Source organism: Esox lucius, chromosome 18 (assembly GCF_011004845.1).
Source record: "Esox lucius isolate fEsoLuc1 chromosome 18, fEsoLuc1.pri, whole genome shotgun sequence".
NCBI lineage: Eukaryota > Metazoa > Chordata > Actinopteri > Esociformes > Esocidae > Esox > Esox lucius.
The window spans coordinates 21,652,181-21,680,117 of record NC_047586.1 but is presented as its reverse complement, the minus strand read 5'-3'; the positions used below and the strand labels follow the sequence as shown (position 1 = coordinate 21,680,117).

At 42.0% G+C, this 27,937-nt stretch overlaps 1 protein-coding gene across 1 annotated transcript; it reads right to left on the bottom strand.

The window, feature by feature from the left end:
• Positions 1–9,322: 9,322 nt before the first annotated feature.
• Positions 9,323–17,124, bottom strand: trib2 (tribbles pseudokinase 2). The gene is made up of 3 exons (XM_010882177.3): positions 15,794–17,124; positions 13,777–14,069; positions 9,323–11,642 (listed from the first exon to the last, which is right to left on the bottom strand). The coding sequence occupies exons 1-3, from the start codon at positions 16,061–16,063 to the stop codon at positions 11,171–11,173; spliced, it is 1,035 nt and encodes a 344-aa protein (XP_010880479.1). The 5' UTR covers positions 16,064–17,124; the 3' UTR covers positions 9,323–11,170.
• Between the last annotated feature and the right edge of the window lie 10,813 nt (positions 17,125–27,937).

Sequence of the window (27,937 nt, the reverse complement as noted above, 5' to 3'; positions counted from 1 at the left end):
AAATGCAAGATAGACTGGCCCAAATGTAGGTTTTATTTCTTTTTTGCTCAACATTTTTATTATCTGAACAATAATTGGTGACTCTAAGGTTGAAATGTTTGCTGCCACACAGTCTTTGAGTAAAACATTTACAGCTGTGGTAGCATCATGGGAAACAAATGGCCCGTGTATTAAAAATGCCAGGGCCGATTTATGGTTCCAATCCCCCCAAGAATACCAATAAATGTCAGTCAGAATAAGGTATTTATAATTTTTATATCCAGCTTGAACTGTATTTGATATTCTTTTTGCGGCACCAGTCTAATCCTATTCCATATTTAACAAACAACAACTTTGAATGTGAATACATAACTTTTCATTGCTTTGTAACCTACTTTGTAACCATACCCAAATGGCAGGCATATTTAGTTTAACGTTCGCAAATAAAGAAAATACCACATTTCTACTATTTGAAATCAGCTGGCTAAATATTATTGGCTAACTCCTCAAAATGTTCCAAATGACATGATTCTGGTCAAGATGGAATTTTTACAGTCACGGAAACAGATGCTGTCCTCTCCATTCAATTTCTATTAGTGAGCGCCATCTAATGTGTGATTTGTGTACTACAGCAGGAAACCTCAACAGATTTTCCATTAATGCTATTTACCAGGAATACCAGGAATCATTGTCTATTACTAACAGTTGTGTTTCATGTTTAACCTTTAATTTGTTATGTTGTCTTAGAAGTGCAAGAGGGATTTGTTATAATTTTGAGAGTGAAGTCATGAATTGGAGAGGCTAAAAATATTGTGGAAATGTTCAGTATCCTGCACTATATGCTAATGTGTTTATATATAAACATCAATCATAAAAAGTACATAAACAAAAAAAAAGAAAGAATACTCTACTGGGCTGTATGTCAGCAAACCACTTCACCTATGAGTTTGTGAGCCCCCCCCTTTCTCTCTCCCTCTGGGCCTCAGCTCAGAGCCAGCCTCTGCTCTATGGATGGGAGGAGCTCAACAGAGCCCATCTGTTGCCTGTGTGTTTGCCTTGGTGCCCTGCCACAAGGACCTTGGCCAGAGGAGCCATGGGGGCCTACACATGGAGCTGCGCCAGGGGACCCACACACAGAAGCACACTATTGCTCATCCGAGAAATGTCAGTGTTCTACCAACCAGCAACAGCAATTATTAAGCTGTGTTGGGAAAGAATCTCATTGTGTGAATGGAGCAACACCAATTCAGAGATACTGACGTTAATTAGAATAGCTTTGAAGAGTTAACTAGAATAAAAAAATGAAATCTATTGTAAAGAAATTCATAGTTGTTCCCCTGTGCCAAGCAAAATTGAACTTAAACTCCACAAGTTAATTGAATTGAGAAGTAGAATGTAAGGAGAATACAGGGGTAGAGAGAGAAGGAGAGCAAGAGATTGAGATAGAATGAGCACAGAGAGTGCTGTAAAACTAGGGATTTAAAAAAATACTGTTATTGTTGGGCTGTATTCTAAGCCGGTTATGGTCACTTCTTTTTCAGGAATTACAAGTAAAGAAATGAAAATAGACAGGAGGCCAGATCTGTCAACCATAATGGCAGGTTTATAGTGAGGAGACCTGACCGTGAGCCCAGATGTTGCAGAATGCTCAGTAAGTGCTGTGCTTCATCCAAGAGAAACAACCTCTGAAAACCTTTTGGAAAACGTCTTCAGATAACCACCAATTCAATTATACTGTAGAATAACAGATTATTTTAGTTGGAGCATGTATTTACACATTAAGTAGCAGTTTGCCTAAGCTGTAGATAATGTTTGATTTGCCAACATCACTAACAGTATACAGTACACTTGAGTACACTGATGCTAAAGAATGATTAACAACACTTTAGTAATGATAACTGAAATATCGGATGTGTTCTTTATAGGTGTTATTAGCATTTTATTAAGTATTAGCATCTGAAGTCACAGAAGTCAAGCTAGGGGTAGGGAAAGGTTTGTTGGTTCAACTAACATGTAAGTCAGTATGAAAAGTCCACTGTGAGCAAAAGGGGTTAACCTGCAGCCCCTAAATAGAATAATCATCTGGGATGAATGGAAGAACGTGTTCTCTTGCAGTAGACTGGAGACCACCTAGCAAAGAACCCTATATCCTGTGCCATCAATTGAGTCACAACTTTAAAATGTTTTTCTCTCTGTTTTGTACAATGACTTCAAACAGGCTTTCAGAATGTCTGTATATCATTATATAACATCTGTGTGACAGCACGATAATGCCTTAATGTGAGTTTTTTTAATTGAGAAGGCTAGGCTACATAAAGAGCAGAGAAATCATTGATGTTATTATGGCTATTGGGATGGGTGTGTGTGAATGTGTGTCTGTTTGGGTGTTTGGGTGAATGTAAAAAGGTAAAAGTCAATCAATCAATCAAATTTATTTATAAAGCCCTTTTTACAACAGCAGTTGTCACAAAGTGCTTTACAGAGACACCCGGCCTTAAACCCCAAGGAGCAAACAACAGTAGTGTTGAATTTCAGTGGCTAGGAAAAACTCCCTAAGAAGGTCGAATTTTAGGAAGAAACCTAGAGAGGACCCAGGCTCAGAGGGGTGACCAGTCCTCTTCTGGCTGTGCCGGGTGAGATATTAAGAGTCCAATTGGAATAATAAATACATTTCTCTGGGCTAAATCCAGAGTGATGGGTAAGATTTGCCTATATTGGAAGTTTAGATGCTATAGCTGGCTAGACTATCTGCCAAGCTACATTTTGTTTTCTGAAATGGTTAATACAGAATAATCAGAGTTGGGGAGTAACGGATTACAAGTAATCCATTACATGTAAAAGATTACAAGAAAACAGTAACTGTAATCCCTTACGTTACCAACTAAAATACTGTAATTGAATTACAGACTTTAAAAAATATATATGATTACTTTTGGATTACATCAATTGAAAAATGATTAGTTGCGCGAACTTATTATGACACGTTGCATGTTTGATTTTGTATATGTTTTAAAAACATCATTATTTGAACCAAAATAATAATTGAGCACCTCGTTGTGTGTGATCATCATGCGCGTAAATGTGAACGCACATAACCAGTTTAGTGACCGATAAAGCGTTAGTTTTATTGGTAAAATCAGAGTGTATCTACGATAATATAAGCCTACGCATTTAAAATGTGATTTAGTTATCCACTTCAAGGGTGTTTGTCAAACGCACCGAACAACACAGCCAGGAAGAGTTTCGAAGATTAGGCAATTATTCGTTAGCTGTAACATGCGCTACCTTCAAGGTAAAACATGATAAGGAATTGATCACGACATTTGAGGAGAAAATGTGTTGTGAAGCACTTTGCCGAAGGATGATGATTTGCGTTTGACACAGCCACCTCAACTTCGTCCATACAGGTAGGCCATGTGATCCTGCTTTTGCTTTGCATCTCAGAAAATTGTGGTTATCATTGGCTGCTGACCGCATATAATTTAAGCTAAGAGGGCAGGTGTATCACAGTTTGTTTATTTCAAAATCCATCGCTGGTGGCCCTAATAATCAGATTACGTTCACGCGTGTAAAATGTATTTGTGTGCGGGTGTTCACGATTGCAAACGTGCATTCGCGTGCACGGGCAACGTTTTGACAACGTTTGTGGTTGTGCAGCAAAACATCATAGTACCTCATATTTAGTGTACGCAAGTGTATGCAAATTCCGTTTTGGGTCAGCTATGTAAACTAACATTGATTGATCCCGCAAAGGGTGTTCAATTGGACAGGCTATTCCTATTTGTTGTCTAATGCCTCTTAATATTAAAGTAATCTAAAAGTATTCAAAGTAATCGGATTACGTTACTAAGTTTGAGTAATCAAAAAGTTACGTTACTGATTACAAATGTGGACAGGTCTCTTGTAACTGTAACGCATTACATTTAAAATGTCACCTACCCAACCCTGTGAATGTGTAACATTACCTTTTATTTGCGTCAGACCTAGAGTCCTCATGCTTGTTGACCTTAGGGCTGCCTTCAACACCACTGATCACTCCCATGTTTTGGAGAGCTTGGAAAGCAATATTGGTCTACACACACACGTTTTTCTCATGGTTCAGATCTTATCTATTAGCAAAATATCACCTGTAGACGGTCGGTTCTCAGAGAAATCAAATGTACTCTTTGGTATTGCACAAGGCTCTGTTTTGGGACCATTTTTATTTTCCCTATACAGTAAAGCTGTCTTTGTTTTTACATTTTTGGACACATGGATATCCATGTTCACTGATACAAGTAACCCAATTTTACTCAGAAAATAAATTCAACTTTGAAACCATTTATGCAATTAAAATGAACAAAAATGCACCCGGTCATCCTTGTCCTTGACTGATATTAATTGGATCTATGAATTGATAAGTGTTACACACACCCTTGACCATCTGGTTGTGGGGCTAATCTTGATTCTGCCTAAGGCCACAGCCCTCCTGCATTTATTGGCCCGGTCACCTAAACATGCAAAAGTATTGATGTGACTTTAAAGCAAATATGCTCTTATAATCTACACTGGCAGAATATATAAAATACTTATTAAATACATTTGATTGATTGATCTTGGGTTGTTGCCATGGCAATGTGCGTTTGTGTAATTCTTCTTACTCTAAAACCCTGAGTCAATTACTTATTTTGTTGCATCATCTGAATATAGAGTCCACCCCACAACGTGTTGGCTACGGTTGACAATTTGACATGGAGGCGAGTCTTGCTGCAGCTTTCTCAGAAATTCATATCAGGCTTCTGGTTCTGTGGGCAACATTTAACACATGGATTATATCTTTTTTTATTTCTATAGTCACCACCAGGGAGCAGAGTAGCATATGTTGACCTTTATTAATGTGCTATTGGCTATGAGTCAGACCCTCCAATATGGGCCGTCATGCTTGGTATGATAGTGTCTTTTTTGTAGGTTGATGTGGCAAGAGTTGGATAGCAGTGCAGCAAACACAGTTCTCTGTCGGTTGTCATTTACTCATTTAAACTCTGATACCCGATTCTTTTTCCCGAAGGGATTTTACGCTATGAAAACATTGTCAATACATAACAAATTATAGCCCACTTTATCACTGAAGAGCTTAGATCCACAGGTAGAACCCATTTTGTTGTTTGGCTGCCATATTGGAAAGCGCTTCTGTGTTTGGAAGTTTGTGCCTCTATTACCAGTCAGAATTCCAAAATGTTAAATAGGTGTAAATGTATACTGACACTTGTCATTGGCTAAAACACCTATGGACAAACATGGGATGGAGGGATGAAGGAGAGGCACATCCTTACGGGTAATCAGTACCTGCATTTGCAGAAACAGGATTCCAACCTTGCCCGGTGATCAATTATAAGAGACAGATACGTCTGCAACCCACCATACAGCGCACAACTGAAAAGGTTACGGACGTCTCTATGTTTTCCATGTTGACAATGGAAAAAGGGAAGAAAAAAATATATATTCAGGATAAAGAAAGATGGTGAGGAAGTGTGATTGAGAGGCTGTCAGTATTCCCAATCAGTCATTTTTCTGTGAGCATTTAATCTGGTTAGGCATCCTGTATCAGCACATTCACTATGGCAGCTGCCAAGCTTTTCTCTTATCCGATGGACATAACATTAATCAGGATTATACGGCACGAACATAACAGGTGCACCGCCAATAGAAGATGATGTGTACTAGAATGAACGAATGAGATGTGAACCGCCTTCCTGCAGTGGGTTTCAGTAACAGGAGGGAGGTCAGTCGAATGAGTGGGGAGAGGCATTGCGTAAACACTGAAAAAAACATTGCCATGGCAAAAATGACAAAACACATGCAGTAATGTGCAAAGGTTTAATGCAGGTGTGAAAAAAATGCTGTTAAGTGAGAATGCGTTCAAATATAGACATGTTAATAGATTATAGTCTTCAATTAACAAAATGCAAAGTCAATGAGCAGAAGAAAAATCTAAACCAATATTTGGTGTGACCACCCTTTGGAATCATTTCTAGGCACCCTTCACAAAGTTGAGGATTTTGTGAAGGCACATTTCTAGGCACTTCCTTCACAATCGGAAGATGTCCAGCAGTGTCATCAGCTCAGAACTGGCAGAAAACAGTGGGACCCTGGTACACCCAATCTACTCTCCAGAGAGGTCTGGTCAGAAGTGGCCTTCATGGAAGACTTGTGGCCAAAAAGCCATACCTCCAATGTGGAAACAAGGCCAAGCGATTCAACTGTTCATGAAAACACAGGGAATGGGGTGCAGAAAGATGGCAGCAGGTGCTCTGGAATGATGAGTCAAAATTTGAAATATTTGTCTTTAGCAGAAGGAAGTTGGTTTTCGCCAAAGGGCTGGAAAGAGGTGGTGTCTGTTGGCAGCAGTGAAGCATGGTGGAGGTACCTTGCAAGTTTGGGGCTGCATTTCTGCAAATGGAATTTGGGTTTTGGTCAGAATTAATGGTTTCCTCAGTGCTGAGAAGTACAAGCAGATACTTATCTATTGTGCAATACCATCAGGGAGGCATCTGATTGGCCCAAAATGTATTCTGCAGCATGACAACATACAGCAAAAATATTAAGAACTATCTTCAGCATAAAGAAGAACAAGGAGTCCTGGAAGTGATGCTATGGCCCCCACAGAGCCCTGATCTCAACATTATTGAATCTGTCTGGGATTACATGAAGAGAGAGAAGCAAATGAGGCCTAAATCCAGAGAAGAACTTTGGTTAGCTCTCTAAGATGTTTGGGCCACCCTACATGCCAAGTTCCTTGAAAAACTGTATGCAAGTGTACTTACAAGAATTGATGCTGTTTTGAAAGCAAAGGGTGGTCACACCAAATATCAATTTGATTTAGATTTTTCTTCTGTTCATTCACTTTGCATTTTGTTAACTGATAAATATAAACTATTAACAAATATTTTTTAAAGCATACTTCCTTTATAGCATTTTTTCACACCTGCCTAAAACTTTGGCACAGTACTGTATTTTAGAATCTCTTGTGAGAGAATAGTAAGCCCAGAAAATTGTGAAGAGCTTTTCACATGATTGTGTGATTGGTTTTCTATTTTCTCAAAGGTTGAGGAAAGGTTAAGAGATGAAAATGAAAATCCTTTCTGTCTTTTTCCACACACAAGAGAGTTGTGACCTTTTTATATTTCATGCATACCTGATAGCACAGCTCAAATGGATCGTTTGTTGAAGTGACAATGTCAAAAGCATACTTTCCTCAAGGGCCTTTCTAATGCTGCTGCCTGGCAGAAGCAGCTCGATAAGCAAAATACTTCAGAAAATGCATATTTTAGAGGTAATAGTTAGATTTGTTTTTGATTCAGAATATTTAAAAAATATGTATTTCCTGACTTTGAAATTAGGTGCCATAACATAATGCCCACTTGCCTAATATTGTGCAGGTCTCCCTTATACAGCTAAAACCTGTCGAGGCATGGACTCCACTAGACCTCTAAAGGTGTGCTGTGGTATCTGGCACCAAGACGTTAGCAGCAGATCCTTTAAGTTCTGTAAGTTGCGAGGTAGGGCCTCTATATATTTGACTTGTTTGTCCAGCACATCCCACAGATGCTCAATTGGACTAAGACCTGGGTAATTTGGAGGCCAAGTCAACTCCTTGAACATGTTGTTGTGTTCCTCAAACCATTCCTGAACCATATTTGCTTTGTGGCAGGGTGTATTATTCTGTGGAAAGAGGCCAGTGGCATCAGGAAATACTGTTGAAAGAGTGCACATGGTCTGCAACAATGCCTAGGTAGGTGGTACCTGTCAAAGTAACATCCACATGAATGGCAGGACCCAAGGTTTCCCAGCAGAACATTGCCCAAAGCATCAGACATCCTCTGCCGGCTTGCCTCCTTCCCATAGTGCATCCTGGTCGCCATGTGTTCTCCAGGTGATGTAAAAGGAAACGTGATTCATCAGACCAGGCAACCTTCTTCCATTGCTCCATGGTCCAGTTCTGATGCTCACATGCCCATTGTAGGCGCTTTCGGCACTGGACAGGGGTCAGCATGGGCACCCTGACTGGTCTGCGGCTATGCAGCCTCATACGCAACAAACTGTGATGCTCTGTGTGTTCTGACACCTTTCTATAAGTACCAGCATTTACTTTTTCAGCAATTTGAGCTACTGTAGCTCATCTGTTGGATCGGACCACACGGGCCAGCCTTCGATCCCCACGTGCATCAGTGAGCCTTGACTGCCCATTACATTGTCGACGGTTCACCACTTTTCCTTCCTTGGACCACTTTTGATAGGTACTGACCACTGCAGACCGGGAACACCCCACAAGGGCTACAGTTTTAGAGATGCTCTGACCCATCAAAATGAGGCCCTTGTCAAAGCCGCTCAGATCCTTACACTTGAAACTACAGCTGTAATGTTATTCTAGGATAAATTGTTCCTGTCCTATCTGTATTTTCTACTTTGAGAACTCAACAAAATGAGCCCAGCACGATAAGCTTTTAAATCTATATCTGTTGGATTAACCAACGACAGGCTTCAGCCAAATGTAGCCGCCTCTGTAATTATTCCTTCTGTCTGTGCTGTAGGACTTATAGGAAAATAGGACATTTTATTGATAGTATTTTGTTTGTCTTCTTCAATGACAGCCTGAGAGAATTCACTACACTCTGTCAGTAGAGGACACTGGTTGTTCTATACGACAGGAAGGATACAAATTGAGAGGATTAACTCTGGCCAAAATCTGTCTTTGCAAGATAAGCAGACGTCTGACAGTATCAAATGACATAAAGCTTATTTGAACTTGAACTCAAAATTGAGTTTTTATATGGTTTTGGTACTTAGTAGTACCAAAAATGCACCTAAGTGTACACACATGGCTCTCCTGGCAACTTTGAGGATTTTTTTTTTATTTAGAGTGAAAGCAGTTGCCTGAATATTTTGTCAATGTAATATATGTTCTTTGGTATGAAATCTTCCTGAAATGGTACAAGTCTGTCAGTAATAGATCAGCATTATAAACTAGATGACTGTCTTACTGGAGGAAAACCTCAATATTGTGTGGTCAAATACACTACTCTAAATTGCGATAGTCTTAGATCTGTTTCTTCAGCACTGTAAGCTCAGCATGTCACCACTGAGATATTCTAAAGTGTGTTTAGAAGAGCATCTCAGCCAAAGAGGTCCTAAGTGGTTACATTGTAATGTACACCAGAAAAATGTAACTGTTACATCACTGTGGCCTGAACAAAATTGTAGACATGATGCAATTCCTTATATAAATCAATAACCAACAGAGGGCTTGCTTGATATTATAAAACACAATACCCAGGATGTGCTAAGAGAAGAATCAACCCCAAAGTGCAGTTCACAATTTATTTACTGAATAAATTTGGACAACACCAAAATCTGTTACATTTTACAATCAGAACATCCGAGGCAGAATTCCCACCATGCACCACTCCCCTCCAAAACAAAACATAAGGACTCCTTACATTAGCACCAAATCAGCACCAACGCAAAAAAAAAATGGGCAGCTCATTCTACAAAACTAAATGAAAGCAATAGTCAGTTTTAAAAGCAACTTAAAATAGCAAATTTTTGAGAAAATGTTCACTTGTGTTTTTACTTTTATTATAAAACAAACTTGTTTTGTTTCACCCTGCTAGGCAGGCGATAGCATTCATAGGGCACATGCCTAGGACTAGTTAAGAAAAACACAAATTCAAGTAACATTGAGATACGACAGAACCACTGTTAACCTATTCAGAACAGGCTTGTTTCACAGGACCTACGCAGGCAGTAGAAAATCAACATGGGTTACTGCTAACCATGTTACTGTAATAGTATTGTTTAATTACTGGTGTCAAGTTCAAAAGATATTAAGGGTGACTAATGTCCGCATGGTGGTGGGGGCACAGAAATACTGGCACAAAAATGTTATCGTCTTCGGACAGCCTTTCTTTTTCCCGTCATACCTGTCCTGTGTCCAAAATATTGCCTACAATATACATGAAGGAATCTCTGAAAAAGAAAAGAAAAACCCTGCAATGTTTTTTTTTTTTTAAATATATATATATTTATATAGTTGTTACAATTTAAATAAAATGTAAAGTTTTCCGTTCCTCCAAATGAAAAGCTAAACTTAAATAGAGAAAGCGAGTCTAGAGAGGTGAAATTGATCTTTCACCTAACCTAAACTAATCAAGTGCATCATGCCACTGGTGGGGGCTTAACGAGAGTGAGAAAGCAAGATTACAAATTAAGGTTAGGAGAAGATATCAAAGCAGCAGTAACAATTTAATGTAATAGCTTAATACAACAAGGTGATGTCAGACTTAAAACACAGCCTTATTACTAAATGATAAATAAGTGGTGGTGGAACATTGGGTTTTTCAAGAAACATACACAATGGTGAGGGGGGAGGAATAAGGCTACATAGAAAAAGATAAAGCACACAAAATTCTGACGATGGGTACATACAATAACTTAGTGAGAATCTGTCTTCTATGTCAGTGAAAGAGCTTTATAACCTAGGGTCAAAGGTCATGTGGGGAAATGTGAGACAGGTGACAAAACAAAACACTAAGTGACAAAACAAATATGAGGTCAACTGTCCTGATGATTGTTAGAACAGAGTAGGCAGAAGTTGTCCCCAATCACTGGTCTAGCATCAGATGTTGTTATCCTCCAAACAGTTCAGTCTAGGATTGAGGGTTGGTTAATCTGATCATAGCACGGCGGTTAGGGGCAAATTATACCTGGTCGTGTGAAAAACGATAGAGGAGTGTTGTCGCAGTTTGACATGTGTCTTGTTCTCCTTGGCTGAGGTCTCGTGTCCCTTAGTGCTTTCCGTAGCGTAACAACGTGGTAAATGTCTGTCTCTACTTTTAAAAGCACCAACAACAAGAGAAAAAAACGGAACGTTTTGCTACATCGTTTGCGAATCGTATGTCAAGTGGCGAAAACTCCTCTTAGCAGAATCGCCGCCTCGGTGATGTTTCTACGCCATTTGCCACCTGGCTCCACCACTAGGTCTATTTTCCATGGAATGGAAAGAAATAAAGATGGAAACACCTTTTTCTGTGAGTGACAATGTTTCACCTGCTAAACAACTAATCTACCGTTAGGCTCATAGCGAGCGCATCGCGGTTGGTTTTCCCCGCGTTATGGTGTAGTCCTCCCTTTGTGCTTCCTGTTTCCTGTCAGCTCAGCTGAAGAACTGATCCAGCTCCTCCTCCATGTTCACCTCAGGCACAGTCTGCTCCAGCTCCCGCTCTGCCCTCCCCTGGACCACAGCGCCACCTGCTGCCCCGGAGGAAAACCAGGGGTGATCCAGGATCTCCCGGGACGTGAGGCGCTCTGCGGGCTCCCGACGAAGGATGCTCCGGATCAAACACTTGGCCTTGGGTGTCAGGGTCTCCGGGATGCTGAAGTGTCCCCGGCGAATCTTACTGAACAGGGAGCCAGGTTCTACGTCGTGGAACGGGTAGCGGCCCACCAGGATGGTGTACAGCATGACCCCCAGGGACCACACGTCGGCCGCCTTGCCTGAGTAGCTGCCGCTGGCGTTGAGTATCTCGGGGCTGACGTAGGCGGGGCATCCATGTTTGTCTGACAGGGAGTCGTCTAGGCCGTCCAGGATGTAGGTATCTTCAAGGCTCTCGAGCTTCACAAGGCTCCTGGAAAAAGACAAGAACCCGAAAACAAACAGATATGAATACTTGTTCTCCATAGGAGGATAAATACAAAATCTATTAATGAAAACAATCTGGTAATGTACGCTCACATTTTAATTGAGTCAGTCCTCCAAATCAAAAGAACACTGCAGGTATGGCAAAGGCCTCTGCAGCAATGTTCTTGATCACTGTAAGCAGTTGGCCTCTACTAATGGGAGCGTGGTTTCATTTCCTGTAATGGATAGCATCTATATTTTCTGGGTCCATAGTGTTGGACATTCAATGAAGTCTAGCACATAATGCTTGCAGCTTACGTCTGACATTTCCATTCACAGAGATAAGAGTAGCAAACCCAGTCAGCCGGTATGCATCAGCCTATTTATAGCTCAGATGATTCAATAGGTCTCTCCCGCACAACAAAGAACCACCGTAACGGATGACTTCAGCCCAACGGCCCTGGAGCCCACGTGCGCTAAGATGATTTTGCGCCGTGCGCTTTACCTCTTCAGATCTCTTGTTTTAGGTTTTCGTCCAGACAGATGAGGGGACGCAATCAATACACTACCATAATAAGCAGACTTGTTACAAAATTGCGTGAACGTCGCCACCTGCAACATACTACACATATCATCAAACACATAAACATGTATTACTTTTGCTTACAAAGCACCTCGGGTTACATATGAACTAAATCTACCCTCCTCCCAAATGCACGTGGACACATCGTAGGGTTAGAACACTGTCTGGAAGTAGGGAGGCCGATCGTGGTCACCGGGGCTGTAGCTCTCCCATGGCGTTCGCTGCAGTGGATTCCCAACAAGTAGGATCTGTGACCTAAAACCTTTACCGTGATTGGTCAATTCAGCCATGATTACGTAAGCAGTCTGTCGCCACACAGTGCAGATAACTTCCATATCACCTTACCATGTCAGCTATCTCTCTCTCTGTCTATCTGTTCCCTGTCTGGCCTGACACTCGTTAACGCTTTGGGGCTCGGGTTTTGGCGAGGGGACTCTCAGCCGTGGCTTCATTTGAAGCCTCCTCGTTTCCTTTGTTTACACTGACTGGACTATGTGGATTTTTTAATTTCTGAAAATGTTTTTATTCAAGGACAGGAAACTTGAATGTAGATGCACTCCCCCTGAACTCTGCCCCTATGAATCATTCAGTGGAGGGGTTAGACATACCACCCTGGATGGTCACGTCGGTGGCAGACAAGGTCGTTAGGCTGCTATTAGATGAGCCAGCCAGTCTCAGCTTTCATTTTCCACCAGTGGAGCCAGGGGGTGACGTAGCCACATTTAAAAACATAGAAGGTATCTACTCTGTGGCCAGGTTGGAAAACTGCCACTGAAGGTCCAGAACTGATCTACAACCAGTGCACACTTTGTCCAGCTTTAACTGTATCCATTGGAGGAGAAAACTTGAAACTGACTCAAGATCAGTGGTATTTAGGCTGGGGTATTTGGTCATGGCCAGGATGTTAAAATGTGCTTTGACAGGTTCAATTACAAAAGCAGTGTCAGGTAATGATACCTGTATATTTGCATCACAATAACAATAAATGTGGATCAAACCATTTGGTTTGAGACATTCACTTTTATCTCCAAATAGCCTAATATCTTAAACAATTATATTGATTTGTTTGCATTTGAAGGCTGCAATAAATACATACGACCACCAGGGGTCACTACATACTACAGTCTTGCTCTAGCTGATAACACTAGAATCGATTCATTACTCTGCCCGAGTCTTACATGGTAAATCCCGACGTAATTGAAACATCTGACAGACAAAGATACTCCTGGCATCTTTTCTAGTAGGCAACTAGCTGGCAAGGGCCCTAAACCAGCACATATGTGTGTGTGTGTGTGTGTGTGTGTGTGTGTGTGTGTGTGTGTGTGTGTGTGTGTGTGTGTGTGTGTGTGTGTGGTCGTATTTATATTGGGTGCCTCCAATACAGTGACCTTTGATCTAAATAAAAACTGATACGATGTGTTTTAGACACTTAGGTCTTAAAAATATTGTTACGGGTTACCACGAAATGTCACTTTATTTAAAGATTTGAAGTAGGGGTATTCACACAAACACGTTTTCATAAAAGAGCTGAAAGCGACCACCCGTTCCTCTCACTCACCTGTCCTCATTCCTGAAGACAAACTTCCTAAGCTTGAGGTCCCGGAGGACCACGCCATTGTCGTGGCAGTGTGCCACTGCCGAGGCTATCTGCCGGAAGAGCCGGGCGGCCTCATCCTCGCGCAGCTTCTTGCAGGTGCGCACGAAGGAGTGCATGTCCCCGTGGCTCCTCTCGAAGAAGACGTAGGCCCTCTGCTCTCCCAGCAGTATCTCCACCACCTGATTGATGTGGTCATGTCTGCCAAGAGCGAAATAGGCCGCCAGGGCCTCCTGGTACCGGCCGATGTCAAACTCCTGGTGGGGGGAGGGGAGGTTAGCGGTGGAACTGACAGGACAGTCTTCATTCGGCATATTTTTTGCGGACTAGAAAAGACAGGCAGCCTGTTGCCGGATAAAACGAGAAGTCTCGTAAGCTCTCAGTTCCGTGAAACGTTTGTGACGTTTTGCTGCGGATCGGAAAGGTACGAAACGTAGACGTGCCACGAGGCTGCTCCGCGTTCGGCATTCGTACGTTTCTATCCGAATGTGAACATTCTGTAACGTCGTGGCTGTCCCCTGCGCAGGCCACTGGGCTGCAGTCTCCCCAGTTTCCATAGTAACCTCTTTCCCTCAGTTCTGCTGAATGACTTTCAGCTAGGGCAGCTCAGGTGAGCCAGCCTCTCAGCTCCAAGTCGATAAACGGTTCAAAAGCAGCCATCTCTGGCTAACTCTGCAGTGTTTGTGTTTTCGCACGAGTGCTTCTCGACACCTAGTTGTACTGGAGACCTACTAATACACTGTAGCGCTAAACCGTAAATTCTGAGATTACAAATTGGTCTTTGATGTTGCTTGGTAACATGCAGTAAAATGGGAGTCAGGTGTATAAATATAGCTTGCTGGCAGTAGCAGTGCCAAAGGCCATACTCTTATCACTGTAACAGATTAGTGTCATACTCTATGACTGTGCTCCTACAGGGCTGGCGTGCTTTCAGCCTAGCTTGGTTTTTTATACCAGACCAGGTTTACGACCCTGTTTAGGGTTCATAACGTTTGAATGTATCAAAGGGTACATGTATCCAATGCTCCAATAATCAGTGTATACAGTTTAGTCAATACTGTATGGCTCAGGCCTTAGTAGGGTGGAAACAAAGGCCAAAATGTTGACCTCAATGTGTGTCCTATGCATATATTGAGGTCCTATCCAATAAACCAGATGTCTAATAAATCTTTCGGACCCCAAGGGGACGTGTGTGCTTGGTGAAAAACAACATGCAAAGTTGCATGTTTAACTACACAATGATAGGCAGAACATTCATATTCATACAGCACTAGAAAATCTTAAACAATATGATATATCCATTTACAGGGTGAAATAGTGGGTCATGTGCTATGCGCAGGAGAACGAGGGACACGTCATATTATTATTTATTTTTCTACAGCGAGGAACAAAGGCTTTAGCTAGTGCCTTAGGGGCTATGACTTTGGGAGCAGAAAACGGGCATGGTGCGTGGATACTCACTCCTTTGTCGACGTTACATCATGCAATCCGACCTACACAGCTCCGGAGACACGCGCGTGCTAGGCTGCGTGCTTTGCACTCCATTTACTTTTTCCATTACTCTTTGACATGTCTCTATTTCCAATTTATGCATAACACACATTTTGAGGAAACACGAGGTAATTCCATACACTGAATTATTTAGTTCAGTGTATTTGTTATTTAAGCTCTGTTTGTCAGACCTGTCCGCAATTTGCAACCATATAGGCCTAAACCTTTAGACATAACTACTCAACCAAGGCGGTTGCATTATGAGCAAGTTTGTGTTTACTGAAGGGCTTCTATTCCACATTCCTCTTTCGTACGACCTGGTGGACTGGTGGATTGACCAAATATGGTGTTTTATGATTACACTAGTGTGAAGAGACTTTGCATGATGTAACGTTCGCTACAATGTAAGCATATATCTGCAGCACTCTTATGACTAATGCGTCTGATAATGAACTATAGTGCCCATAAAACCTATAGCTCAAAGACCCACCTTACATACGAGCTCTTCCCCTGTGTGCAGGTGGGCGGCCCTGAAAACGTGGTCCCCTTCCAAAGGCTCAAGGAGCAGGTAGTTCCCGATGCAGGATATACAGTGGGAGGAATCTGGTGTTTCAGGGGGGCTAGGGGATCCTAGGTTAGGGCTGAAACTCTGGATGGATTCTGTAGTCCTCAGGCAAGTTAACTCCTCAAATTCGGTCGCTTTGTGTCGTGATCTCCCATACCGCGAGATGTTGATGGGATTTGATCTCTGTATGTTCATCAGGATTTCCTGAAATACTTCCAAACTATCCGGGTCTTCTTCACTTCGACGGCAGGGAGGTGTAGCAGCACTTCTTTGGGTTGTAAACTTGGACTGATATAATGTTTTTAATAGTCCTATACTTTGTAGATGCAGTTTAGAAATATAAAGCTATATTATAATTTGTGCTATATTGAAAGTACACCTATTACACGGTAATAAGGCCCAGGCTAGCTATATCTGAAGGTACTGCTGGAGGGCTCATATGCTATAGGCTACATGCAAAGACAGAGGCAATTATAAGACAATGTTGGCAATTTATGTCCTTCATCTACCCTGCTGTATGACTAAAACAAAAGCATTGTTCACTGCACCGTGACGCACGGCAGCACTATGCAGAAGAAACTGTGCCGAATTTGAGCATAAACGCTTTTCCAGAGTGCAAGAGAGCTATGCCGATTTGTTACAAAGGAAACACTCAAATCCCATCGAATGTCAGCTTTGTAATGACGATTGACTGCTAGATAAAGCCAGCTAACCTTGCAGATTCATTAAATTGACACGTTTCGGAAAATAGAAACAATGTATTTGTCTAATAGCTTAAACTTAGACGATCCAAAGTAACCGCTTTGAATCGCACCGAGGTTGCAAGCTACAGTATTTTTAAATCAACATGAATTCTTGATAGCAAAAGCAATGCTATTGCATTACAGCTACCAGGTCAGTGTCATACGGGCCTTGTTCGTTCCAAAAATCATGTCCATGCATCGAGCTTCGGGGATTACCATCGATCAAAACATGGAGATAAAACTATCCAGAATTCGGATCCCTTTGTTGTTTTCGGAAGTGGATGTCCTTTGCAACTAATGCGTTTTCAATCCTAAAGAACTGTCGTCGACTGTTTCAACTGCTGGAATTAAGGGATGGCCGACTTTCCCAGGCCTTTCCCTTGAATCAGCAAGACATCCTCTCCGGCGGTGTTGTGTACTTACGTGGCTGGGAAAAAATGTAGTCCATTCAGTGCGAGGTCAGCCGTGCAACACACACCGTGCCTCAGTGCCGACTGCTTGGCGGATAGGCTTCCACACACACACATTCGCTCACACACATAAACTCAGACCTGCCTCCGACCCGCCTCCCTTACGTCACACACACACACACACACACATACTGAAAGGAACCCCATTGGTTTTCCTTCCGATGCTGACAAAATTACTAATATGCAGCATTCTTGTGAGCTGCATGTATAGCCTCCACCCTAGAAATTTAAATGTAAACTACCAGGGGCTGGTATGGCTTTAATGTATATCGTCTGGAAGGGAAATGGGAGTGTGGACATGCAAGCTACTGTACTAAATGCTGCATATACATTTGACTGTTGATTTGCCTTTAATAGAACTATGTGGAAACATTTTTGTATAATCAAGGCTTTGGAATACAACAATGGTAGCCTATTTGATCATTTGAGATATAGGCTGATTGTCAGGTAATGCATACAATTAATAATAATGCATTAGTAAAGCTATGGTAATACATCATTTGATGGCTATAACAATAGCATTACTGATTATCAGTCCAAACTAGCCTATGGGGGTTATGGTCTGAGCTTGACATAAGCCTACATGCATTACCTAAGCTCCCTATACTGATAGAACTATCAGGAAAGGTTTTAACAAGATTGAGCAATTCCATGTAGGAATGTGGGGTGTCTGAAGGAATTCCTGCAGCTGCATGGGAAGGAGACAAAAAAGTGCTAATTTTCTTCCTATCTTTCAGTGCCCGTTGGCAGTTGAACTGCAGTAGGATGCCACACATTATTCTGAGGAGGGATATTGTCCATTTCTTATTGGTTTGCATCAGCCATGCCTGCCTTAACCCACGCCACAAAGTTAGGTATTTTTCACACAGAGACAGGCTTCTTCTATTAGTGGTGGTGGGTCACAGCTGCTGAATGCAAGGCACCCACATGCTATCATATCATATGGTCTCTTTCTGTGTGTGTTCTCCAATATCCACTGCTAACCAGTACTTCTACCCACCCGCTTCTGTCACAATCAAAGGCTTTGTTTGTCCTTTACAGACATCAAAGAGACCACATTAATGTCTGATGCGTGTAGATCATACTGTGCACGTTTTGGTTTTAAATATCATGGGAGTTTATGTTATCACTAAACTAATTGTCTTGGAATATACCACCTACTCCGACGTCAAACATCCGTGCAATGACCAAACCTCCACACGGCCGGCAGGATTCCACCCTAAGTTCTGTTAAGCCATAAAAACTGAGCAGCTGTGTGTGAAATAGAAAACAAAATCCCCAAATACTTTGACCAGTTCCTCTGCGGTTTGATCTACTCTTCCAGAGAAGAGAATTGGGTAGGGTGGGGGAAAACAACATTAAAGCACATTAGTTCTATCAACACGTTTGTACTGAGGGGAAATTGCAGGTCTACACAGCACCTCAGAGCCTGTCTATATGTGTGTGTGTGAGTTTGTGTGTGAAACCTGTCCTCAAAGATCACAAAGGTCAGTGAGAATGAGTCGATTCTGAATCAAATCCCGGGAGGGCTTTTATTCACTACTCTGTCACCACACTGGGAATAATGGGAAGTTGCCCCTAGCCCCTGGACCAGTTTTCTACCATAATGGTTAACACAAGGATTAAGTGTGATAGTAAACTGACCCTAGATCTGTCCCAATGCTGCCAGTGAGACCAAACTAATTTACTTTATCTCTAGGGAGGAAAAAGACAAAAGCTGTATGTCAGTCAGCCAGCCTCCATCTAAAAAGACATGGAGGTGTTTATCATTCAAGGTGTCACATTCTTGTCATTAAGGAGGGCAATGAGACATTCAACATGTTTCATCAGTCTGTGAAAGAGCAGATGGTTTGAACTATAAAACCGTCCAGTAAAAAATGACACTAAAGCTTTTCACAAACATACAGCAAGCTACATTGGGTGCTTTTATCACATTTTTCTGAATTCCAACAAAAGCATTCTCTGTTGTCGTTTTGAAAAGAAATATACTTCCTCACTCCCCCATCCACTTTTTTATCCCTTGCACAACTCCAATTGTATCAAATCAACCCTCAGAAGTCATCCATGGTTTATTTTGAAATCTAGAACACTGATGATTCAGACCTTGCTGTAACCCATATGTTTTAGCTGACGTTTCCCAGAAGTAAACCAGTCTATTAGGCAGAGCAGGCAGCGACAGCTCTCCTTTTTAACACAGTGGAAAATAGGTTATTTTAGGGATCGGTGTGTATGTGTGCCACATTCTGGCCCAAGCTTCATAACATACCACCACTGAAGGACAGCAAGCTTTCACCTGAGAGGACAAGGTTCGGAGGGGAGGGTAGAGAGGTGTGGATGATGTTACCTCAATGATATGAAGCTGCTCATATTTCCCTTCCTTTCTCTCTTCTGTGGCCTGCTAATGACCGAGGTCGGTCACATTGAATTACAACACTGACAGACTCAAACACTGACATGTCACATGCTCTGTTAGGCCATAGGATATTGGTGTGTAATCAGATATGTGCCTGTTGCCCACAGACACTGTCTTTCACATGTCAATAACAATCTGCTAATTGAGAACGCAGAGAGTGATTATCCTGTTTCTGAACCCATCGTCCTGGTGTGCTCTTGTGCACTTAGTTATTGTCATACAGTATCTCACAAAAGGCAGTACACCCCTCGCATTTATGTAATTATTTGATTATATCTTTTCATGTGACAACACTGAAGAAATGACACTTTGCTACAATTTAAAGTAGTGAGTGTACAGCTTGTATAATAGTGCACATTTCCTGTTCCCTCAAACTAACACAACACACAGCCATTAATGTCTAAACCGCTGGCAATAAAAGTGAGTACACCCCTAAGTGAAAATATCCAAATTGGGCCCAATTAGCCATTTTCCCTCCCCGGTGTCATGTGACTCGTTAGTATAACAAGGTCTCAGGTGTGAATGGGCAGTAGGTGTGTTAAATTTGGTGTTATCGCTCTCACACTCCTTTTGTAATAGTTGTCTATGGGGCCCCGAAATCATGCAGGTGGTATAGCTGCCCATTCGTCTTGGCAAAATGCCTCCAGGTCATGCAAAGTCTTCGGTTGTCTTGCATGAACCGCACGTTTGCGATCTCCCCTGAGTGGCTTGATGATATTAAGGTCAGGGGACTGTGATGACCAATCCAGAACATTCACCTTTTTCTGCTGTAACCATGGGAGGGTCAACCTCGCCTTTTGCTTAGGGTAATTGCTGTGCTGGAAAGTCCAAGAGCGTCCCATGCGTAGCTTTCTTGCAGAAGAATGCAAATTGAATGCCAGTATTTTCTGATAACATGCTGCATTCATCATCCTATCAATTTTCACAAGATTCCCTGTGACTTTATAGCTCACACACCCCCAAAACATCAATGAGCCACCAACATGGTTCACCGTGGGGATGGTATTCTATTCACTATAGGCCTTGTTGACCCCTCTCCAAACATAGCACTTATGGTTGTGACCATAAAGCCCTATTTTGGTCTCGTCACTCCAAATGTGTGCCAGAAGCTGGCGTTGTCAGGCAAATTGTAATCAGGCTTTTTTGTGGCATTGGCGCAGTAAAGGCTTCTTTCTGGCAACTGAACCATGCAGCTCATTTTTGTTCAAGTATCGTCGTATTGTGCTCCTTGAAACAACCACACTGTCTTTTCAGCTGCCACTGTGCTGACACCTCCTCCCTCCCCTGTGTTGTCCCTGTCCTTGTCCATCTGGTCATGCTTCTGACCTGGTCTAATTTTAAATAGACTCTGGATTTAGCCCACATGCATTTATTAATTATTCCAATTGGACTTAATATCTCACCCGGCACAGCCAGAAAAGGACTGGTCACCCCTCTTTTCGGCTCCCTATGGGTCAGTATCTATCCTGCCCAGTGCATCTACGTGAGAGCTAACAAACTGATTGACTATTCATACACAGACATTAATTGCAATTTAAAAAGCAACAGGTGTGGGGAATTCACCTTTAATTTCCATTATCACCTGTGTATGTCTCCTTGTGTGTCTGTAACAAGGCCAAATATTCAAGGCTAAACTTTTGATCAGGGCCATTTGGGTGATTTCTGTCTTTATTATGATTTAAAAAGGAGCCAAACAACTATGTGATAATAAATGGCTTCATATGATCACTATCCTTAAATAAAAGACAGTTCTTTTGCATGATCAATCATATTTTCAAAATCAATGCCAAAATGTCACTATGTCTGCCAGGGTTGCAAACTTATGAGCACAACTATAGTAGCAATAGACTAGCTAAAGCCATGTGAAAAAGTTTGGTGAAAACAAAACAGTGCCTTTCAACAGAAGAACCTACTAACAGTAAAGCATGGATGCTGTGGCAATTTGGTTTGGGGCTCCTTCACTGCCTCAGGTCCTGACCACTTCCCATCATTGAGTCAACCATAAATTCAATATTGTACCACAGCATTCTTATGAAGAATGTGAGGCCATCTGTCAAAAAGCTGAGACTAAAGTGAACATGGTTCTTGCAACAGGACAGTGATCCAAAACATACAATCAAAGCTACAACAAAACAGCTCCAAAAGAAGAAATAGAGGGTTGTGGAATGGTTGAGTCCAAGCCCAGGTCTCAGTCCTATAGAAATCCAATGGGGGAACTTGAAGTGGGCCATAAATGCAAGAAAGCCCTTCAACATGACACAGTGGAAGCAGTATTGTAAAGGAGATGGGGCAGAAACATCCAGTCAATGTAAGAGACTCATAGACAGTTACAAGAAACTGCTACTTCTGTGTATTTCTCATTAAGAAATGATTGCACAGTATAATGTTATTTATTTTTAAATAACTTACGTTTATCTGTGTTGAAGTGAAGATTATATATTGATTTGTCCAAATACTTTCCAGGGGGTGTACTTACTTTTCCACATGACTGTTTTAACAATATCACCATGGGAATGTAGGTGTTTGTTACAGTGCAGTTAGAAACCTCAGTCAAATATCCGGGATATGCTGAAGCACAACGTTTTATTGGAAAGAACAAATGGGATCCTTTTTCTGGGATAAAACAAATCAAGCCTTTAAGATGTAACAGAAAACCTCTGCATAGGGTGCATAACAAAAGTCCAAATGTAAGTCAACACTTCATCAGCAACGCTGACATGCTTAGCATTCCGCTAACGTCCTTCTCTCCCCTTTGAGTGCTTCCAAGTTGCTGATCTAGGGCCCTGGCCAAGTAGGCAACAACCTGCAGGTGTACGGCGGCTGATCAGTCACAGGTGTGTTTGCCTGGGGAGGGGGAAAGATGGCCAGCAGATCCAGGGCACGTAGTGCCCCTTCACTGTGACCTGTTTCCATATGTGACATATCTCCCCACTCAGCCATGACTTCTAGTTTGGGGCGCAGGCAGCCCAGAGGTCCTGTCATTGCGAGAGGGTGTCAGAATTCTGGTGATGGGCGCAAGGTCTGTGAACAACAGAAAAACATAATGATTGCAGTGTCAAAAGCCACCTAGTAATCCAGCTCTTCCTGTTTTTGTTGCGGGCCATCCAGGCTCTCAAATGCCCATTTTATATCTAAACACTTCTTTTCCACAGTTGAATATTGTTGTTCCTGTGGCTTCAGTTTGTGGCTTAAGACTGGGTGTTTCTCCTATGCTACAACCTGGGATAGGACGCACCCCAAACCTGTTTCTGAGCCGTCTGTCTGGACTAGCATCTCCTTGAAGAAGTCCAGGGTGACCTGCACCAGTTGGGAACGGAGGGGGGCTATCAAGCCCATGAACGGGTAGGGTTTTCTGGTTAAATCTGCAAGGGGACAGGCTATTGTGGCTGGATCGTCTTCTGGATTTTCTTGAGTTGGGATTTAACATTTTCCTGCCCAAACCGTATACCCAAAGTACTCAGTCTCGGTCCAACCCAGTTTACATTTCTTTGGGTTTGCAGTTAACTATGCTTCTCGGGGCACATCCAACACTGCCTGTACCTGGTTCAGATGGATCTCTATGTATCACCATATCATCCAGGTTGGCAGTGGGGTTAGGCAGTGTGGGTGGAGCACTCTGACCATTATTCACACTTTCCGAATTTGGTCAGTAATTTCATCAATTCATGACATGGGATAGGCAGCACATTTGGCATTTTAGTTTCAGAAGTCATAACAGAAGCTTACCAAGCCATCTGGATTTGGTACCAATACTTTGACTCGACAAGGCACTGTGGGATTGTTCAACAATGTCTAGTCCTCATATTTGACTTGGCTTGTCATCTACAGCTTGGTTTTGAGCCTCAAGGATCAGGGTTTCTGGTTGACAACCAACAATCTGGAACAGTGTGTATCTCGTTCTCATGGAGAACACACCTGCATTGCAGTTGATCCTGTAGCCCGTGTCAACCCTGGAGTTTTGGTCCCTGCAGGACAATGTCTTGGAGGGCTTCCTCGTTTTCTGTTAGTCGGGGTAGAAAACTACCCAGGGCTTCCCTTTCATGCCATGTCTTCAACAGGTTTACATTGGTTGGTTTCTTCCACCCCAGCTGATTGACTTTATAATTTAGTAGTCCAACCTTCTTCATCAACTTGTAGGGATCTTGCAAGGAGGCCAGGAACTTATTCTAGGCGGAAAGTACCAGTACCAGGACTCTGTCCCTGGTTGAAAATCATAGGGATGGGCACTCCTGTTATAGGTCTTCTGCAGCGGGGTGGCAGGTTCAATCTAATTTAGTATCTTATCAAGTATATCTATCTTGTATTCAGGTTAAATATATAACCATCCTTAAAATAAGGTAAATTTTTCTTTACAAGTTAACATTGTATTATCGCTTGGTAATATCTCTTGGTTTTAGAAAATATGCCATGAATAATCAACTGGCAGATTATTTAACAAATTTCAAGCAAATACCTGCTAAAATATAGTAAATAAAATTAATTAAGACATTTTGCAGTGTAGTATCACTTGCATTTAACACTGTCCATTCTCGGTAGAGATCATCATCGTGGTGCTGGGGTATTCTTTGGTGTAGACCCCAATTTTTCTTTGGGCAGGCTAGCGTGACCATGCTACCTGTGTTTAGCTTAGCCTTGATTAGTTTCCCATCAACCTGGGCTGTTACCATTATGGCTGGGTTGACCTGTTCTCCTAAGCAGCTGGTCAGCAGGTTGCTAGGTTTCTTTCCCCAAGCATGCGATCCCTCAGTCGCCATGGGCTCATCTAGTTTGGGACATTGTCCTGACAGGGGGCCTGGCTCATGGCAGCGGAAACAGCCTCGCCTCTCGATGTGTAGGAGATCCTGTGGGGGCTAGCGTCTGTGGAACTGCTCCCTGGTTAACATTTCAGGTGGACGGCCACATTACTCTCCTTCAGAGGCCAGCAGATCCGGTGGCCAGCAGCTTTGCCTCCATCTGGTGGCCCCGAAGCACCCCTCCACTGTGACATGACTCCATATGTCACACTAACATCCTTCCAGTTTGAAGCTCCACTTTAAACCACATTGTGACTATGACTTCTGGAAGACTAGGTCCGCAACAACCACTGTAGACGTGCATACAGACTTCTCCTTAGATCTTAAATTTAGTATGAGGCGTCTTACTTCCTGTCTTTCGCCCTTCGGCAGATGGCGCAAGATTTTAAAACAAATCAACCATCTGACAGCATCCCACAGACCAATGCTAATGACTCCATGTCTGTAAGCTTAACATGACACTGAGCGTTTGACTCACAGCATAGTATTGAGGTTATAAGGGTTCAACAGTGCAAAGAGGAACACCACAGACCAATTGTAATCACAGTGTCCGGCCATATCAAGGCAAAAACAATGTATTATGGATGCAGCACATTTTCTTCAGTGCCTGTATGGGTGTTATGAATGGTTTGTGTACCATATGCTGTCCCCTAGACAATACAATACAAGCCAAAGAGCAGAATTTTAAGAGAGAAATTTATTAGGAAACTGCACACTTTTAGGATGATCTCAGAGTTTATTATAGCAAGATATCGACCATAAATACTGCTTCGGAGCATCTAACACAACTATGTGCAAGTTTTCATCCTATCTCAGCACATTGCAACTTTATAACATCCTAAGCATCTTATTTACTTAGAACTCTGCCGCCAAATGTTGGAGGTTGAAAATGATGACAACTTTGCCAAATTCTGAGGGAAACTCACAAGTCAGCATAGGGGCAATGAAACTCCGCAGGACAACATCTCCAATCAAATAAACAATGGCATCTCCACTGAACCTAATGTGACGTGTTGGCCTCAGCCCAAAGTCCCTTCAAGACAGAAGGTGAGTCAAAATAGAAATGTTGTTTTGGTACAGTACGTCACAGTGTTTTGAGTAGTCTTTTTGAATTGGTTGCGGCCTGTGCAGTGAATCTACTCTGTGTGTGTGTGTGTGTGTGTGTGAGATTGTGTGTGTATGTGTACGCATGCATGCGTGTGACTGTGTGTCTTAGTAATTGTGACAATGTACAGCAGTGGGTACCACAGAGGAGCGGTTCTGCGTAGAAAGTAATCGCTCTTAGCTTGGAGGAGCCATCATCATGGGCGTCAGTGGCTTGGATCTCTCCCTCGTCTCATCGAGCCAGACAGCAGAAACAGGCCTTGTGGGGGCTCTGTCAGCTCACTGAATGACTCACTCATAAGTCAAGAGAGATTAACGATAATAACGCAGAAAAGCCAAACAAATGAAAATATTCAACAGTGGCTGGAGGCTTAAGCCTTGTACATGGGCCGGCTACAAAGAAAAGATACACTTGTGCCCTGTTCTGCCAGTGTATTTAATTAAGTATGAGTGAAATAACTGTGTCATATAATAACTTACCATAAAAGCCTGAGAGCATAGTGTTTAGAATACACTGCAGTGTTCAGTAAGTGCAATAGGTCTAGATTGCTTTTGCCATTACTCTACAGGCGTTTCATTAATTGTTATTCTCTATCTTGGGTCAAAATCACTTCCAATAGATATCATGGCTCAGCAGAGAGCTGTGGTTGGTTCAAATCCCAGAACATCACCAAGTGGATTATCCTGCTAACATGTACATTTGAATTTAGCAACAGGACTGTAGGGCAGTAATTAGGTATTCAACACTCAGAGACAAATTCATATGATCCAACATGCCATATTGAACCAGCCGGTTCAAACCGAGTGATTTGAGTTGATCCACAGGGACTGGTTTGTCTACTGTATGACAAGGCTTGACTGGAGGTGACAAGGAAAGTCCACTGTCTTTTGGTAGATGGTCTAAATGGCATTAACTAAGAGAAAGACCAGCCGAAATGCTCTGGAGGGCTACGAGAACTTGCAGTTTGGCATGAGTAATATTTTCCCTACATTGCTAGTCTTGCCCAATGAACATTAGCCTGATCAAGCAGACAGGAGATCAAGTTGGTTCCACAAGGCTAAGGAATTGTCATTTTTATCCAAAATCACTGTCCGTCTATCTTTTGGAATTCCCAAGGGTTAACCAGGGTTACCAATACTTTATGTTTATGTAATAAACTAAAGGCCTATATGCAATTAAGGTTAAGTAATATACATTTAATGTTATGATGGTTTTGTACTACACATGTCATTAATTATAGGCTACTTATTATATATGTAATGTAATTACGATTATTAGTATATTATGTAATTATGATTATTATGCCATGTAATTATGATTATTAGTATATGATAGTATAGGATTATCAGTTTACTGTAACTATGGTTATGTTATATAACACATTGTGTTTTATAGGCATTCTGTCCAGTTCCAATTGCTGGTTGACCTCTATGTTCTGTAGCGAGTATGAAAGGCTGTGAAATGATGGCAGACACACTGTCCCTGTCTGGCCCCTCCATCAAACACTATCGCATACATGCACACACACACACACGCACGCACGCACGCACGTACTGCTGTGAACATTCAAGCTGCTACCATGGCAACCCTGTCCCCATCCCCCAGGGAACATAACATGCAGGACCATAAACACACAGAGACACATACACAAAAACAAATGCACAAACTGAAAACAACTCTCTTCGCTCCATGTATAAATGCTGTAACGTGTCTAAAAGGTGTCTGTGTGTTTGTGCCTTGGGCTTTCAGACAACAACGAGCAAGTTAACCGAGTGCATTTATGATGCCCAATTCAAATTCCATGGGTCTGAACGTGCACAGCACATCCACCATCTATGTGTGGCATGGTTTTGCAATGAAACGCGCACTTCACTAACACAGGGGAGAGATGACTGGTAACACTGATCAGTGCTAAACAACAGCATTCTGCATTATCACCGCTTTCTTAGCCATGCCTTTGGGAACATTTATGAGATGTCATGACAGCATTTTTAGATGCAGGTTAGTGTACCCATCAGTTATCCATTATCATGAACTACTTTAAACCATTAAGTGAAATGGTCTCCATATTGTAACTGTCTGATGACAACATTAAGTCAGTGAAAAAGAATGCGAGATCCCACTGCACGAATAGCTAGTGTATTTACATTTGACATTTGAATCATTTAGCAGAAATCCAGAGCCACTTACAGTGAGTGTGTCCATCTTAAAAATGAGATGTTGGACAATCTTTCATCACAGTCTCCCGTCTGTGTTTTGACATTTGTCAATAAACATTGTTGAAAGTAAATGTTGAATGATGAATTGAAACAGATAAAGGAATGAACCATAAACTGGGAATACTAACAGGACCTTAGTCTGGTTAGTAAAAAAGAAGCAATTTGATATAATGACCAGCAAGAGTTTTGGTGCCTTGGAGTGTTTAAACGGTAAAATGTTGTGTATTATGGATCATTGTCTTATAGTAAGATCCATGTTTGGTTCAGCTTTTGCTTTTTAACAGATGGCCTCAAATTCTCTTAAAGAATTCTCTGGTACAATGTGG